The following is a 14,543-nucleotide window of genomic DNA, read 5'->3' as shown; positions in this document are numbered from 1 at the left end:
GCGGCATTCGACTCCGTGCTTCACAGCTGCATTCTCGATCGACCATTCGCATTTTCGGTAGTCCGAATGTCTTTTGGAAGGTGGTAGCGGGCTGGATATGCCGAAGCGAGCTTTTGTAACTGTTCCTGTCACAGATGCCGCGACCGCGTCCGTCCGCCCCCCAAACTTTGTTGGAGTGAGATGTATATGACTGGCCGCCATACTTACACACAGTCGCTTGCTGCACGTATGAATTTTGACACTCAGTGCGTCTTAACCCTTTACTGACATATGTCTGGCACAGCTCCAGGCCGATAATTCTTCAGAGTGAGCGCGAACACCGTTTGCAATTGTTTGAACCCAGTGGTGAAGCATAGAACTTTCCTGTTATCGCTGGCAAGAATGTCCATGCAGCGTATAAGAGCGTCCAGCGTTGCTGTCTGCATTCACTGAGTCCAGTGTCCCCAAAATTCATCTAGGACGAAAAAGACCCGCTCGAAGACAGCAACATCATACAGGTGATGAAGGCAGTAGTCAAGAATTCTAACATGTATGGTTGAGTCAGCAAGTGTGTATGCGGCGAGACAGAAGATGACCGATAGAAGTACTTCAAAAGCGTGAGATTGCTCCCGAAAGTGGCATTATAAGACACTAGTAGGTAGAGCATGGTATGGCTCTGTGATGAGTCGATCCTTGCTTTCGAAGGAACCAAGTCGCGACCACAAACTCATGATCGTCTTCCATCAGCAAAAAAGGGATCTCCTGATTCTACGACTCTTCTGAAGCTGACTTGGATTGCTGTGGACGTTGTGGCGGCTTGTTATGTGGCGGCTTGGGCCGGTGCGTGTACGAGCATTGTAGCCCGGATCGGGAGCAACGTAGACAGGGTTCCCTCTGATCACATTCGATCTTAAGATGATGACATCAATCACACGAGATGCATGGTCGGTTGCGTTTCGGGTACCCAAGGTCAGACCCACCATAAACTCCTTGTGACTGGTCTCGTTCGGCTTGTTGGTCTTCACCGGGGGTACAAACAATACCTCCACGCTCATAGTGCCTACAGCTTGGTTTAGCCTTGTCAAATCTCCGCTTCGTTTGGCGACAACGAGAGCAGGTCGCTACCTCTCCAGCCGATGTCATCTCGCTTTGCGTCCCTTGTACGAACATGCAAAGGGCAGATGTATCGGTGATTTTGATATTGAGCGCGCGAGTATGCTACTTCAAGATCTGTAATGAGAAGTTGGAGAATTAGTTGGTATAATAAGACCGATAAATCTGAGTTGCGGGGACTTAACGCCGACGCCGCTACTATAGCGCGCCTTGCCGTAATCGGATTTGAGAAATGGAAGGAAGCCTGAACAGCAAATTTGTTGAAGCAATAATCTTCTCCTAGATTGATGAGTCGTCTAGTAGGCGTTCAAATTAGGCTCGTTACCATCGACAAAGTTCTCATTCCCAAAGAACCCCGCCCCGTCCTTCGTTGTAGCATTCAGTCTCTCCAGAATATACTCTCCAGCTTTAATCGGCTTCCACGGACTCTCCTCTCCCTCAGCAAGACAAGTCGGTAGAGTCTCGACCGAGGTATCATAGTTCACGCTGAAAAAGAATGGCACGCTGTACCTAGCCTCGGTACCCCTGTTCACTACCCTGTGCACGGTGCTCTTGTACAGCCCATTAGTCCAGCGCATCAAAAAGTCCGCAACATTGACGATAAAGGAGTCTGGCGGCGGAGTAGCAATATGCCAGTGCCCAGATGGTTTGAGGATCTCGAGACCCGGAACTGAGGAGGAGAGCAGCAGGGTGAAGCACTCGTAATCTGTATGTGCGCCGAGCCCAATGGCTTCCTCGGATGAGGATTTAAGGGTCGCTGGCAGTGGTGTTTGGGGTGGTGGATAGTAAAGTAAGCGAGCTATGCCGCCTGGGTGTGTAGTCATGGGGTCGAAGTAAGTCTCTTCGAGGCCAAGAGACAACGCAAAGAGGCGAAATAGGTGCCGCGCAAGGTCAAGAACCTGTCTTCAATTAATTCATCAATTAGAGAATGGGTACTGTTGGACCTACTCCGCCATAGTACTCCTTCACAGCATCGTAGAAGCCAGGCAGGTCCTCTTCTTTCGGCCAGAGATTACCATTCCTGGTTGTACCATCCAGGTTGGTGTACTTGCCATCGCCACCTGTCCTATCCATGGCTGCTTCGTAGGCGAAGTTGAATCCTTCTTTGGTCTCCAGATCGCCAGCCAGGGACGTGTACTCGCTTGGCTCCCATCCAAGTCCCAGTTTACTGTGCTTGGTGTGTAACTTCTCTTTCTGCTCTGGACTCAATTGGTGTGCAAAGCGCTCAGCCTGGTGCAAGATACCATTGCGGGCTGCCTTAGAGACGCCATGGTTCGTGATGTAAAAGAAGCCGGATGTTGTGCAGGCCTTCTGGATTTGGGCTGCGACTCTTTGCCGTTCGAGAATCGAGCCAGAGAAGGACGATGAAATGTCAATGACAGGTACTTGAAACTCCTCATCTGTGACTGGAGCTTTTGCCGCAAGCCGCGCCTGTAGATATGCTTCCGCACCCTCACGAGCCTCCTTGAACGTTGTAGAGTCCCGAGTAGGTGCTGGGTCGACAAGTGTTGCTGCCATGTTTGATGACTGTAGTAGGGAGCTCAAAAGGAGGTCACAAGTTTGACAACAGCGATGACACGACTGGCTCTATAATTAAGAGTCAGTACCATGCGGGTCATAAGCGATAAGCGCGAAGCCGCATGATTGGCTAAGCTTCATTTCACCGGCGTACACCGGAGGCTACAGTGGGGTAATCTCATCTTGTCTTGTTTCCGTCTCAGTAGCATCGAAATTTGCAATCACAGCATCCACAACAAGTACCCTAACTCCGCAGAAGGAATTGCTGTGGCCAAGATGTGAGCGCGGGGCGCAGGGCGTGGATTCGCGGCTAACGGCGCACACCATCGGTCGGCCGCACTTTGGATCTCCGATACCGGTATTAGATAAGTCTTGATCTGATATGACACCCCCTCACTCCACAGTGCGACTCGAACACCGCAACAATGAGCGCCCAGAGCAAGACACAGATTTTCACCAATGGTCGCCTCTTCCATGATGGCCTTTTCACTGCTGACGCACAATGGCACTCGACCATGGTCGTACGGGACGGCAAGATTGCTTTCATTGGATCTGACGATGCTCCGGAGATCAAGTTCTTCAATCAAGAAAGTGGTGTCGAACTCATGGATCTCCAAGGTCGGCATATTCTGCCGAGTTTCATCGATGCACACATGCATCTCCTGATGCTGGGACAATCGCTTCACAAGGTCAATCTGGATGGATCCAAGGATCTGGAGGAGATCCGGTCAAGGATCTCGAAGTATGCAAAAGAGAACCCACACAAGGAGAGGATCTTGTGCATGGGTTGGATGCATAGTATGACCAATGGTGAGGCGAAGGCAAGCCTGCTCGATGATCTGGACCCGCGGCCTATCTACATCGACTCGAAGGATATCCACTCCGTGTGGTGCAACAGTGCTGCTTTGAAAGAGATGGGCGTACAGGATATGGAGACCCCAGCCGGAGGCATTATAGAGCGAGACGCGAACGGCAAGGCTTCGGGCTTGCTGGCTGAGGCGTGCGTATTGCTGATAGTATGGCCGTATCTTGCGGAGGTCCTACCAATGGAAGACAAGACAGCCGCGTTGCAAGCAGCGATCGACGCATACCATGCCGTAGGAACTACCAGTTGCATTGACATGGCAATGGATGAGAATGCTTGGGAGGCTGTTCTCGAGCTGAGGAAAAGCAAGGGTGGCTCCTTGCCTCTTCGTATTGCGGCTCATTGGTGCATCCTGCCTGGCGATGGGGAAGAGGACCGCTTGCGGCAGGTCGAGCGTACGATTGAACTGAATCGGCAATTCAACAACAGTACAAGCCCTGATCTCCGTATTGTCGGTATCAAGGTTATCTGTGATGGCGTGATTGATGCTTGTACTGCAGCCCTGGCCAAGCCGTATACCAATAACGGCCACTTCGAAGGACCGATTTGGACGCCAGAGATGCTCGGCCCGGTGGTGAAGAAGGCAGCTGACGCTGGTCTACAATGTGCACTGCATGCCATCGGTGATCAGGCTGTGACCAACGCTGTCAATGTTCTGGAGAAGCATGGCCAACCAGGACAGCGTCATCGTATCGAGCACCTCGAGCTCACAGCCCCTGAGGATGCAAGAAGACTCGGTCAGTTAGGTATAACAGCAAGCATTCAACCCGTGCATTCGGATCCTGCAATCCTTCGTGCATGGCCTAAGCTGCTTGGACCGGAGCGGGTGAAGCGTGCGTTTGCATACTCCGAGTTTGCAGACCACGGTGCAGTGCTAGCTGTTGGTACGGACTCACCTACTGCTCCGTACGCACCTCTGCCGAATTTGTATGTTGCGACGACACGTAAATCAGCCAGGCAGCCTGACGCGGGTGATGTACCCGTGAACGGAAACTTCAGACTAGAGCTGGCGCAGGCCGTCAGTGCAGCAACCAGTGGGGCAGCCTGGTCTTGCTTCGCTGAGGAGAGAGTAGGCAGCTTGGAGGTTGGCAAGATGGCCGACTTCACCGTCATTGACACAGAATGGAAGGGTGAGGAGCTGCTGAATGCGAAAGTCAGGGAGACATGGTTTGAGGGCAGGAGGGTCTACGAGAGTCGGACCGACCCCTCACCCCCGAATGTCGAGGAAGGAGCGACGAGGCAAGCAGATATGGCAGTCGCAGCAGAGTAAACTTGTAATAAAGCTAAGGCTTCAACCAAAACGCATTGAATATGTCCAACCCCCTCAAAACGCAGACGCCATCTTCAACGGGCTAGGGGTCAGCCTCAAACGCCACAAGTTCAGCCTTAACTTGGCGCGCATCAGCCTAATAAAGTAAGGGACTTGCCCTAAATATTGTGCAGATGGCATTGCTGAGCATCCCTTCTTCGATCTTTGAGGCATCACACTATATTATAACGGGTCAGCCGGGACGCCTAATATCCTGACATACAATATGCGAATGTGGGTCTCACAACTGCGTTCCGCGCGGCGCGATCACGTCGCGCAACCTCAAGGATTGAGAGCTTAACGTTAATGCTTAGAAGCAAGTTCGCAGGTTGCCGGCTTGATTATGTACCCGAGCATCAACACCGAACTTGAATTTGGCAAACTTCAATGCCTCAATCAATCGCCCACACCCTCCCATATCGTTGGAGACGTATCTGCCCCGCTCAGAAGAGCCATCGACCCGGCACTCCTGCACAGCAGCTCAAAAGTCACAGCCTAGGGCCAATCAGAGAAGCTGGTCGTCACGGCTTGGCAGATACCGCGCTTCAACTGCGGCCGAACATCCTTCCATGCTGTCGCACACTTCTACCTGCAGGAGCCGAGGTCGCAGGCTGTGATGATTTCATGCTCGAACTCATTGTGGGCGTCGTGAAAAAGCTGAGTGCTGCTTTTGTGCGCCCGGAGACATCATGTCGTTAGCCCCGCCTGGAGCCGACTCCTCCAGCGCCGGAGCTGCCGCCGTACTCATCTCAAAAACGTGCCAGAACTGCTTCTCACTGAAGATCCGATGCGACCGTACTCAGCGCCAGGACATCTGCGACCGGTGTGCCCGCCTGGGTAAGCCATGCATATTTCGGCCTGCCCGGCGACGTGACAACTCGGCCAAGCGCGACTCTCGAATTCAAGCTCTCGAACAGCAGGTCAAGGATCTGCTGCGACTCCAACAGAAGGGGCCCATCGTACAGCAACCTCTCCCTGAAGGCTCCGCGACTGCTGCCCGTCAGAGTTCGCCACCTGTTGCCGGCGAGGGTGATATCATCGATGATGATGTCGTGTCTATCGAACGGGCGGAGACGCTCGTGGCAATGTACAAGACCGACATGATGCCACACTTTCCGTTCGTCATAATACCTCCACATACAACTGCCGGCGACATTCGACATGCGAAGCCGTTCTTGTTCCTGGCTATAATCTCGGTGGCCTGCTATCACGACCTCCAGACGCAGGACAAGCTGTATCATCGGTTCAAGTATCTGGTCAGCGACAAAGTGCTATACGGCGGTGATGAGTGCTTGGATCTGCAATACCTCCAAGGTCTCTTGATTGCTCTGGCTTGGTATCTGGTCCTGTGCAGACTCCTGGAGCTCGACTGATCCTCAACAGGAACCAATTCCACGGACGATCGAAGAATTACTCGCAATACCTCCAGCTTGCTATATCGATAGCTGTCGACTTACGTCTTGATCGCAAGCCCATACACCAGAAGCCGAACGAAGGCAGCAAACGAGACCCAATCGCAAGGGACCAGTACAAAGGCGAAGCCAATTCGGACTCAGCCGCACAGCGAGCAGCGGCGGGCATCTTCTACATCGCTTCCACGTGCGTCGAAATCTGGCAGAGAGAGTGGGCAGGAGCTGACCATTTGCAGCATTGCGAAACTGCTAGATAAAATGAACACGTTTGCATGCACACCGTTCATCGAGGAAGGATGTCTACTCCTGCAGCAGAAGGCCGAGTATAGGACAGACAAAGACCTATACCATGTCGTACGTCTGCAGCAAATACTCGAGAACATCGATCAGATCGCAAAAGTAGCGCACCACTCAGAGGCTGATGCACATTCATCATACCTCCGTGTGCGGGCAGAGCTTGAGGCGTTTAGAGTATATCTGTGCTCGGACGTCAGTGACAGTCGTACGTGTCCCGAATGAGGTCGTCAGATCTTAACTAACGGGTGCTCTAGACCTACTCTTCATGCAGTTTCACACCGCAAAACTGTTTCTCTATCAGGTCGCATTCTTTGAACGCAACCTGCAGCAATCTCCGTACTTACACTTGAACATATTGTGTGAGGGGTTGGAAGGCGCCAAGTCCTTCCTCGACCTGTACTTGTGGCTACCTCCGAAGTCAGAGATGGCTCTTACCAATATTGAGTGGATTCAGTTATCTTTTGGTGTTACACTTGCTGCCAAGTTTGCCATTGTCAGCAGGAATCCACACGTCGAAGCCCAGACTCGCGAGTTGCGACATCGACTCAATATTGATCATGTTTTCCGACACTTGGCTTTGCGCATCGGAGCGTTAGTCGGACGAGCCGGCGACGGCAATAAACAGAGGGACATCTTCTACTATTACGAGCAACGCACTCGTAAGATACAGAACTGGTATGAGAAGATGATACGGGCTACTGGCACGGCCAGCCCTCCGCAAGCAGCCTACCAGCAAAGGTCATCGTCCCAATCCCAATCTCAACCGTCTCCACCTCCCTCAACTACATCATCTGAGGTTCCAGTCTCGACCACCTTCTCGCACCAACAACCACAGGGCTACACTGCGTCCATCAACTACCCGGACTATTCATTGCCCCAAAATTCGGGTCAGCCGCCTGTGCAACCGCCTATGCATCCACAACCGATGGTCGATGTAGGCATGGCGCCATTGAGCTCATACCAGCAATATAGTCCAACACCTGCTATTGCGTTTCCTGACCTCATGATGGCCCAGGGCTGGGATAACATGTTTGCAATACCCATGGAGCACGATGCAACCTTTGACACAAGCCAGGGCTACGGTTTAGGCATGGCGAGCCCACCAAGCGATGGGTCGTCATGGGCCGAAAGTCCGGCCAGTCAATGAACACGTAGTGTTTGTGTAGCATTCTGGCGACATTGCAATACCTTTATACCAATACGATCGCTTCAGTGAATCAACGACGCCATCTTGCATCTACTTTTGTGGTGTGCCCTTCACCTTCACATCATACCCTCTCATAACAGGCGCTATGCCTGCACTTGGCCTTGTCCCATCCATTACCGGACATTTTGTCCGGTACGTCCTCATGTTAACCAAGTCTACAGGACTGGCGAGGTCGGCATCCGAGTATTACCATGCATAGAGGTTGCTCAATTGTTATGCTGCTACATGGATGCAGTTAAGTCATCTTCAGCCGCACCTAAGCACTCAAACAATGCCCAAAGCTCGTCTTGCACTACTAGAATCCTGACTTAATCGGATATTCAGAATCGTTCATCCGCCCCGGATACATGCAAAATCTAAGCGCTCACCCAAACAATTAGCGCTAAACCTGTACTAGAGATAGCCACCCATCAACTGGCTCATTGCAAAAATAATCAGTACGAGAAAGAAGAACGCAACAGGTGCCCGAAACTGTGAGATCAAAATCAACGGATACCTGTAAAATGTCCGATGACTCGACCTGTACCATCGGCCCTTCTTACACAGTCAATGTTATCTGTGACTTGTCCGCCAAATGCAACATGCACTGCCGTTGCCTGAAATGTAAGTACCGTCTGCCCAATGCTGGGAGCAGCAAGCGACAAATTGAAGAACAGCCACGCCAGCGCGAGGTAGGGTAGATTATCCTGCGCGCTCATATTCTTGTTTGGCGGCGATGCGTCATTGATCGATGGCATGATTGATAACGTGATCAATCCGCCGAATATTGAGAATTTGGAGATAATCGGTAACAGGTGTTTTAGCCACCTCTTGCCTGATAGCATTGGCGCGATTGGTTCAGATTCAGTCATCTGTCAACAGGTAAAGAAACTGGTCTGGAGTGGGCGTTGTCATTATTCGACAGGCCAAGGTGGACTCACATCTATCAAGCAGGTTGTTCGACTTCGAGACATACGACATGGCTCGATGCGGACTATATGCGTGAAATTACAAGATGGTCCATGCTATCTGAAAACAAGAAGCAGGCAGCCGCCCCTAAACATTGGCAATGAACCCCAGAAAGTAACTGACAGTTCAAGGAGATTTCTTGTGTGTCTGGCTAAAGCTCCTCAACTGGCTGCAGCTCTCTAGCTTTCCCATCCTGGAATCCTCTACCAGATACGGGCTCTGCGCACATAATTATCATGAGCGCAGCACCATATACAAGATCCATTGGTTTGATCTGGTCCATTTTGTACTCGAGATTGTCTTGAACAATACAAAGTGCATCTACCCAGAGAAAGTGCTGCCCGATCTCCCGAACGAAAGAGATCGCATCTCGGACTACTAGAGTAAGATCTGCAAGCCACGACTGGAATCCATTTGGCAGCAGTAGCTCAAAGCGAGGTAAGGTGGGTTCTCTTTTGGCAGAGGGCGTAGGCTCAAATCCTGGACATCAATCACCAGCAAGTTGTGAGGGTTACTGTCTGGGCACCGCAGTGTCCATGTCGTATGTTGGAATCCTGCAAGCGGTAGCATATTTTTCTGTGCATACCTCCAGCCATCTTTTGAACAGGTCGACATTGGCACGATTGGGATCCATTATGCGTCCAGAAAATAAGGGTAGATCACGCGGCCCTGTGCCTGGGCATCGAAACCAAAGCAAGCTCACCAGCTTTGAATATGGAACCTGGCCATTTGTTTTTAGGTAGCAATCCTATGGCGACGCGGATTCCGTCGATCTTTCTTCGTGAGCCGTCGTCGTTGGCCCCGACGCAACGCCCAAAGGCATAGCTGTATATGACACATTGTCCTTGGGCACCAATTAACTTGCTCTTATTCAGGAGCCACTCAGTCGAAATCCACTCATTGCGTGGGGAGCGGTGTGTAATTGCATCGAATACGATGCGGCAGAGGTTGCACTGGGAGTACCGCGCATAGATCTCTGAGGGGGTTCCAAGTCGCAATGCTTCGGGCGAAACCTGTATGCTGCGATAGTTGCGTACGACATGTGTCTCGTCTTCGAAGTAAGAGAATAGGCTAACCGAAGCGCATTTGGTGCAGAGCATGGCAAGTCGGTCGGGTTGTTGGTAGGTGAAGAGGGTCGTCTGCGCTTTCCGATCGATCAGCTCGACAGCAGCAAGCTTCGAGTATCTAAAGAGATACAGACATGTTGAAGACGAAGCGCAAAACGATCGAGCGTGAACAAAGAATTCTGCCGTTCAACGAAATTGATTCTGAGTTTACATTTTCGCAACTCTCATCGAGTGCATAGCCGTACGCTCGAAGTAGGGGAGTTTGCATGCATGATGTCGGCCACAATGAGGATAATTGTCTCGATCGTGAATAGCTTGATTACTCAGATCGTCGAAAAAGTAACCTTAGACAGCATCAGGCTTATTTGACCTTCTTCACAACCTTCTCAATATCCTCATCTCCCAGCCCACTCTGCAGGTAGGCAAGCGTGAACAATCCAGTCAATGTCAACCAAACATTGCCCCAAACACCGATACCCATGCTTGTGTTGTAATGGCTATCGAGCTTATAATGCTGGTAAGCACCAATGCCGGTGGTGATGTGGTGAAACACGGTCGCAGCAACGGCGGCCTTTGCGTAAGGCAGAGCTCCGTTGCTCCTGTTCGACTTAAGTGCCTTTGGTGCGTCGGCGCTGTGGATCGCTTTCGGGGCAGGAGACAGGGGTACGGCGTTGGTAAAGGAGATGAGGATTAGGGCAAGGGTGATGAGACACCAGCCATCGTTGCGAACGTTGTAGAGTTCGAGGTCATTTGCTTCGAGCATGACTTGCGAAGGAGGCCGGAACCCTGACTTGTCAGTACACATCAAAACTCGATGTTTACGAAATGTGCGTACAGCCGACAACCATCAATGGGTCGTAAACACGACAGGCTCCTCGGAGGCCATACCAGAAAGCTGTGCCGTATGCATACGCGTGAAATACCTTTACCATATCAGTGAGCCAGACTGATGTAAAGAGCTCTTTTAGAGCTTCGGTGTGGTACGTTTGCTTACTGCTGAGTTTACTGAAGGCATCACTGTTGAATTGCTTAGAATACTGAAGCTGCTATGATCCATCAGCTTGGGAACAGAGTTCTTAAAGATATCGACGTCAGATCTGTCGTGTACGTAGTTCAGCATAACAAATAAACGCAACGTCATAGTTAGCGTGAGAAGAGCTACTTTGGTGTTGCGGGGCTGCAGGTCCCAAGAGCTCGAGATTCATCGCGCAAACGCTATGTATCTGTAGGATGACCGGACTCAATTATCTTCTACAGACGGGAAAGTCGGATCGGACTCGTGCTTTCGGGGGCGATGAACCTGGTGGCTGGGACCACAGACGCGGAGTTCAAAGCCGGCACGGCCCCCGCAACGCGTGGAAGCCGTCAGACGTCATGGCTCATTTTGGCCCTGACCCCTGAAGAGAATTGGCCAGTTTTGACGCGTGGGTGGAAGGGAGCATTGAAGATCTCACCAGCCATTTGGATGCCAATCTTCACGTAATTTCCAATATTGATCTGATGGAACTTCGTGTGAGTCAACTGCCTTCTTGGAAAACCGCACATAAGAGGAGCAGGGAGACCTCAATCACCTGAGCATTTCTCCGTTCTACTGGTGCCAAAACCAACCTTACCGGAGTGACTATGGCCGATCCTCTGACCCTCGCGACTGCTTGGGTAGTGACCTAGGTGACTGCCGCCGCTATCGATGCCGCGGAAAATTATGCGAAGGAAAAGGCAAATGAGTTTTACAAGGCTGATAACCCTGTGACAGTTTACGGTACTCGAGCGCTTTTTGACAGATGCAATTAACAATTCTGGAGAAGAGACCGTTCGGAAGATCGTGGGCCAGATGTTCGGTCTGGAGTTGGCCCACATACAGACCCGCTTTACCACGTGGACTGAACGATGGCACACCGTGCTGAGCCAAGAAGTCACCTTGTACGCATGTAATTACCGTTGAGCAAAGAAGAACATCACTCACTGCGGTGCAGCAAAGCTAAAGAGAGACCAATGACCAAAGAAGACAAAAAACCGACAAGTCGAACTCAAACAGAAAGAGAACCTCAGAACAGATCTCGAAAGCAACGTACAAGAGCAGCTGAGACTACTGAATCAGTTACTTGTTGGCCAAGATGGTTTCGTATCCGTCGGCTCATACATCGACGTATTCGAAGCCGGACTGTATGCTCGACTTGCCAAGGACAATGACGTTTGCTTCGATATCCGTCATTAATACGCATCACTGAAGCTGTTCCTGGTCAAGGTCACCCGACTGCAACTTCTGCGCATATATCTCTACCGTTGTGCAAAGGAGGCAGACTCCGGGGAAGCTACGGAAAACTACATCTACAAGGTCCGCAGGCATATTGAGGAACAAAAAAAGCGAGTGGTGGCCGCTATGCCCCCTTTCGTGCGACAACTTAAACCAGATTTCGAAGATTCTGCGAAAGACTTCTGGTGGCAGTTCATCACGAAGGATAAGAAGTGTCTCGCGATGAAAGTTGAAAAGTCAATAGATGGCCACACTACAGAGCAGACCATCTACGGTGCTCCAATTCCAACAGCTCCGACGAATGAACGGCGGTTTCAGCCATCCCTAATCCCGGGGAATGAAATAGAAGGCATCGGTGGATATAACATGCGTCCCAAAGCAACACGCTGCTTTGCTTTCGATCATGGATCTACCGGGACGAACGACCGTATAGTCATAGCGGGTTGTACCCTCACCTCTACTACTGATCGAGCATTCGTGTTTGACTTTAATCGCACCGGCAGAAGTGACCACATCGTCATTACTCGAACAGGGGCGGACCGAAGCTTCTCCATCCTGCAAAACAGCAATGGCGTATTCGCCACAATCCTCAAATTGACGGACGGCGTTGCAGAGTTCGGCATGAGGCCACCCCTGGATCGCTTCCTGCCCGTTGAGATGAAAGAGCGCAAGGACACTGCAGGGCAGCTGGTGTGCTACAGACCCAGCAGAGGCGCCTTCTGGTTGTCTGCACAGGTAGACAAGACCCTTCAACCAGTGTATACACAAGATGACCCGAGAAATGGCGTGGCCAGCTTTGATTTCAAATGGGAGACTGATCGCGTGGTTGCAGTCGACTCTAATGCCACGGGCAAGCTGGATCGTACTGTCTGTTTCCAGGTCGGTACGCACTCCAAAACACAGGTCGGACAGTAGGCATGTAGTGATATTAAGGCTTACCTAGGGATGCAATCGATCCAATAAACTTGTGACTCTCTTTCGGCGGCCATTACAGCGCGTCACATCTTGACCTCTTGCTAAATGACCCATAGGTATAAAATCACGCATCTGTCAGATTCCAGACCATCCACACCGGCTCTGGATTTGAGAGATGAAGCGGTGGCACAGAATTTGGCTTTGCACACGTTATCCGGCTCTGTACGTATGCATATGATTTGATGATGACAATGGAGAGCACAGTCGTGCAGCCTTGTCACTCTGCACACCTTGAGTTGTACAGAACGGCTTAGCTAATACCCCTAGGGCCGTTGATGGTCAATGAACATCCGCGGTACAGACGTGAAAGAATCATCAGCACACGATCGGCAAGCTTGCTTTGTCTAGCATGACCGTGGGTGAATTACCGGTTTGCATTCCATTCATCCTCGACAGAACACATTCGATCATCGAAAATTGAGTGTCTGTTTACATATGAGAAAGCGTTGAGACTGATGGTTCCTGTAAGCACTTCCTCATTCCTGATTCATACCTTATTTGCTGCCGACTTGGAACTCAGTACTCGACCCGTTCAACAGTGATGGGATATGCAGCGTCTAAAAGTCTCAAGAGCTACAGGGTCAAAAACACCGACAGCTACTTTTCAAACCAAATGTCAAAAATACGGATTTGCAAAGCACGGACAAGTTGTAAGGCGAAAGCTGCTCTCGCGTCCTTGACATGGTCGAAGTGCATTTTCTGCCAGACTAATTCCTGGCTCCGAGTTTCGATTGTCAGATTCAAGGTCTCACACTTTGTCTCTCAAGTTCACCAAGAAAAGTCACGAGTATGCAAAAGTCCTATCTGTCCGTTTGCCATCATCACCCTTTCACTTTGCTGCCTGCTTGCCAAGGCATCACACGGCGGAGCATGTGATGCCATGCTCATCCTCTGTCGTATCCTGTGCATACTGCATTTCTCGAAACCCAACGGCCACCCGCAACCAATACTATTGCACCTGCAGCGACAAACCTAGCATGAGGTCACAACCTCCAATTTGTCAGTGCGGAACCCGCCCTCGCCACAGGCGTCGCAGCACGCTCTTGCAGAGACCGCCGGCGATTCTTCCTCGTCCCCTTCTTCTCCTTCCTCCATCGACAACTCATCCTCATCCAACACCGCCGCAGCCAACACCGACACCCCGCTGGCCTCCCATCGCACGCCCACCGTCTCCAACCCCTTCCACAGCCTGACATCCTGGCACACCCTCGGCTTCGAAAATCCCCACACCCAGCCCAAACACGACGCGTCCTTCGTCCCCGTCGAGACCGCGAAGCAGCAGCTGCTCACGTCGCCAACGCTGACAAGCCAGTAGCACGTCGCTGCCGTCAAAGCGACGTGGAACTACAGCGCGGTATTTAACAAGCGACACGCTCCGCTGGCCGCGGGACGCACGCTGTTTGAGCCTGACGTTCCTGAGGCGCAGCGGGATACGGTTCTTCTGGGCTGTGAGAAGGGGAGTGCGCCGCCGCGTGGTAAGGATGGGGAGCAGGCTGGTGATGGGCAGATGAGAAGGGGAGGTGCAGGGCGTGTTGGACGAGGAAGGGGGTATTAAATCACAAAACGGTGAGTGATCAGTTCAAGGGAGAAGGTGCAGTG

General features: G+C 51.5%; 5 protein-coding genes across 5 annotated transcripts; 3 read left to right on the top strand and 2 right to left on the bottom strand.

The window, feature by feature from the left end:
* Nucleotides 1–1,388: 1,388 nt before the first annotated feature.
* M421DRAFT_63651 (Clavaminate synthase-like protein) lies at nucleotides 1,389–2,610 on the bottom strand (the record flags this gene model as incomplete). The annotated part of the gene is made up of 2 exons (XM_033596074.1): nucleotides 1,389–1,991; nucleotides 2,041–2,610. 2 exons carry the CDS (start codon nucleotides 2,608–2,610, stop codon nucleotides 1,389–1,391), a joined length of 1,173 nt encoding a protein of 390 aa, XP_033448461.1.
* Nucleotides 2,611–2,825: 215 nt separating this feature from the next.
* Nucleotides 2,826–4,845, top strand: M421DRAFT_420748 (amidohydrolase family protein). The gene has a single exon (XM_033592587.1). The coding sequence runs from the start codon at nucleotides 3,036–3,038 to the stop codon at nucleotides 4,743–4,745; it is 1,710 nt and encodes a 569-aa protein (XP_033448460.1). The 5' UTR covers nucleotides 2,826–3,035; the 3' UTR covers nucleotides 4,746–4,845.
* Nucleotides 4,846–5,188: 343 nt separating this feature from the next.
* M421DRAFT_420747 (uncharacterized protein) lies at nucleotides 5,189–7,701 on the top strand. The gene is made up of 4 exons (XM_033592586.1): nucleotides 5,189–6,120; nucleotides 6,168–6,383; nucleotides 6,433–6,698; nucleotides 6,748–7,701. The coding sequence occupies exons 1-4, from the start codon at nucleotides 5,474–5,476 to the stop codon at nucleotides 7,638–7,640; spliced, it is 2,022 nt and encodes a 673-aa protein (XP_033448459.1). The 5' UTR covers nucleotides 5,189–5,473; the 3' UTR covers nucleotides 7,641–7,701.
* Nucleotides 7,702–9,972: 2,271 nt separating this feature from the next.
* On the bottom strand, nucleotides 9,973–10,932 carry M421DRAFT_420745 (uncharacterized protein). Its single transcript, XM_033592585.1, has 3 exons — nucleotides 10,710–10,932; nucleotides 10,551–10,638; nucleotides 9,973–10,501 (listed from the first exon to the last, which is right to left on the bottom strand). The coding sequence occupies exons 1-3, from the start codon at nucleotides 10,854–10,856 to the stop codon at nucleotides 10,077–10,079; spliced, it is 660 nt and encodes a 219-aa protein (XP_033448458.1). The 5' UTR covers nucleotides 10,857–10,932; the 3' UTR covers nucleotides 9,973–10,076.
* Nucleotides 10,933–12,095: 1,163 nt separating this feature from the next.
* M421DRAFT_5277 (uncharacterized protein) lies at nucleotides 12,096–14,259 on the top strand (the record flags this gene model as incomplete). The annotated part of the gene is made up of 2 exons (XM_033595051.1): nucleotides 12,096–12,852; nucleotides 13,949–14,259. The coding sequence occupies 2 exons, from the start codon at nucleotides 12,096–12,098 to the stop codon at nucleotides 14,257–14,259; spliced, it is 1,068 nt and encodes a 355-aa protein (XP_033448457.1).
* Nucleotides 14,260–14,543: the final 284 nt, after the last annotated feature.

This window comes from Didymella exigua (assembly GCF_010094145.1).
Source record: "Didymella exigua CBS 183.55 unplaced genomic scaffold M421scaffold_14, whole genome shotgun sequence".
Classification (NCBI taxonomy): Eukaryota; Fungi; Ascomycota; class Dothideomycetes; order Pleosporales; family Didymellaceae; genus Didymella; species Didymella exigua.
Note: the sequence above shows the minus strand (reverse complement) of the source record. Positions and strands in the feature narration are given on the sequence as shown.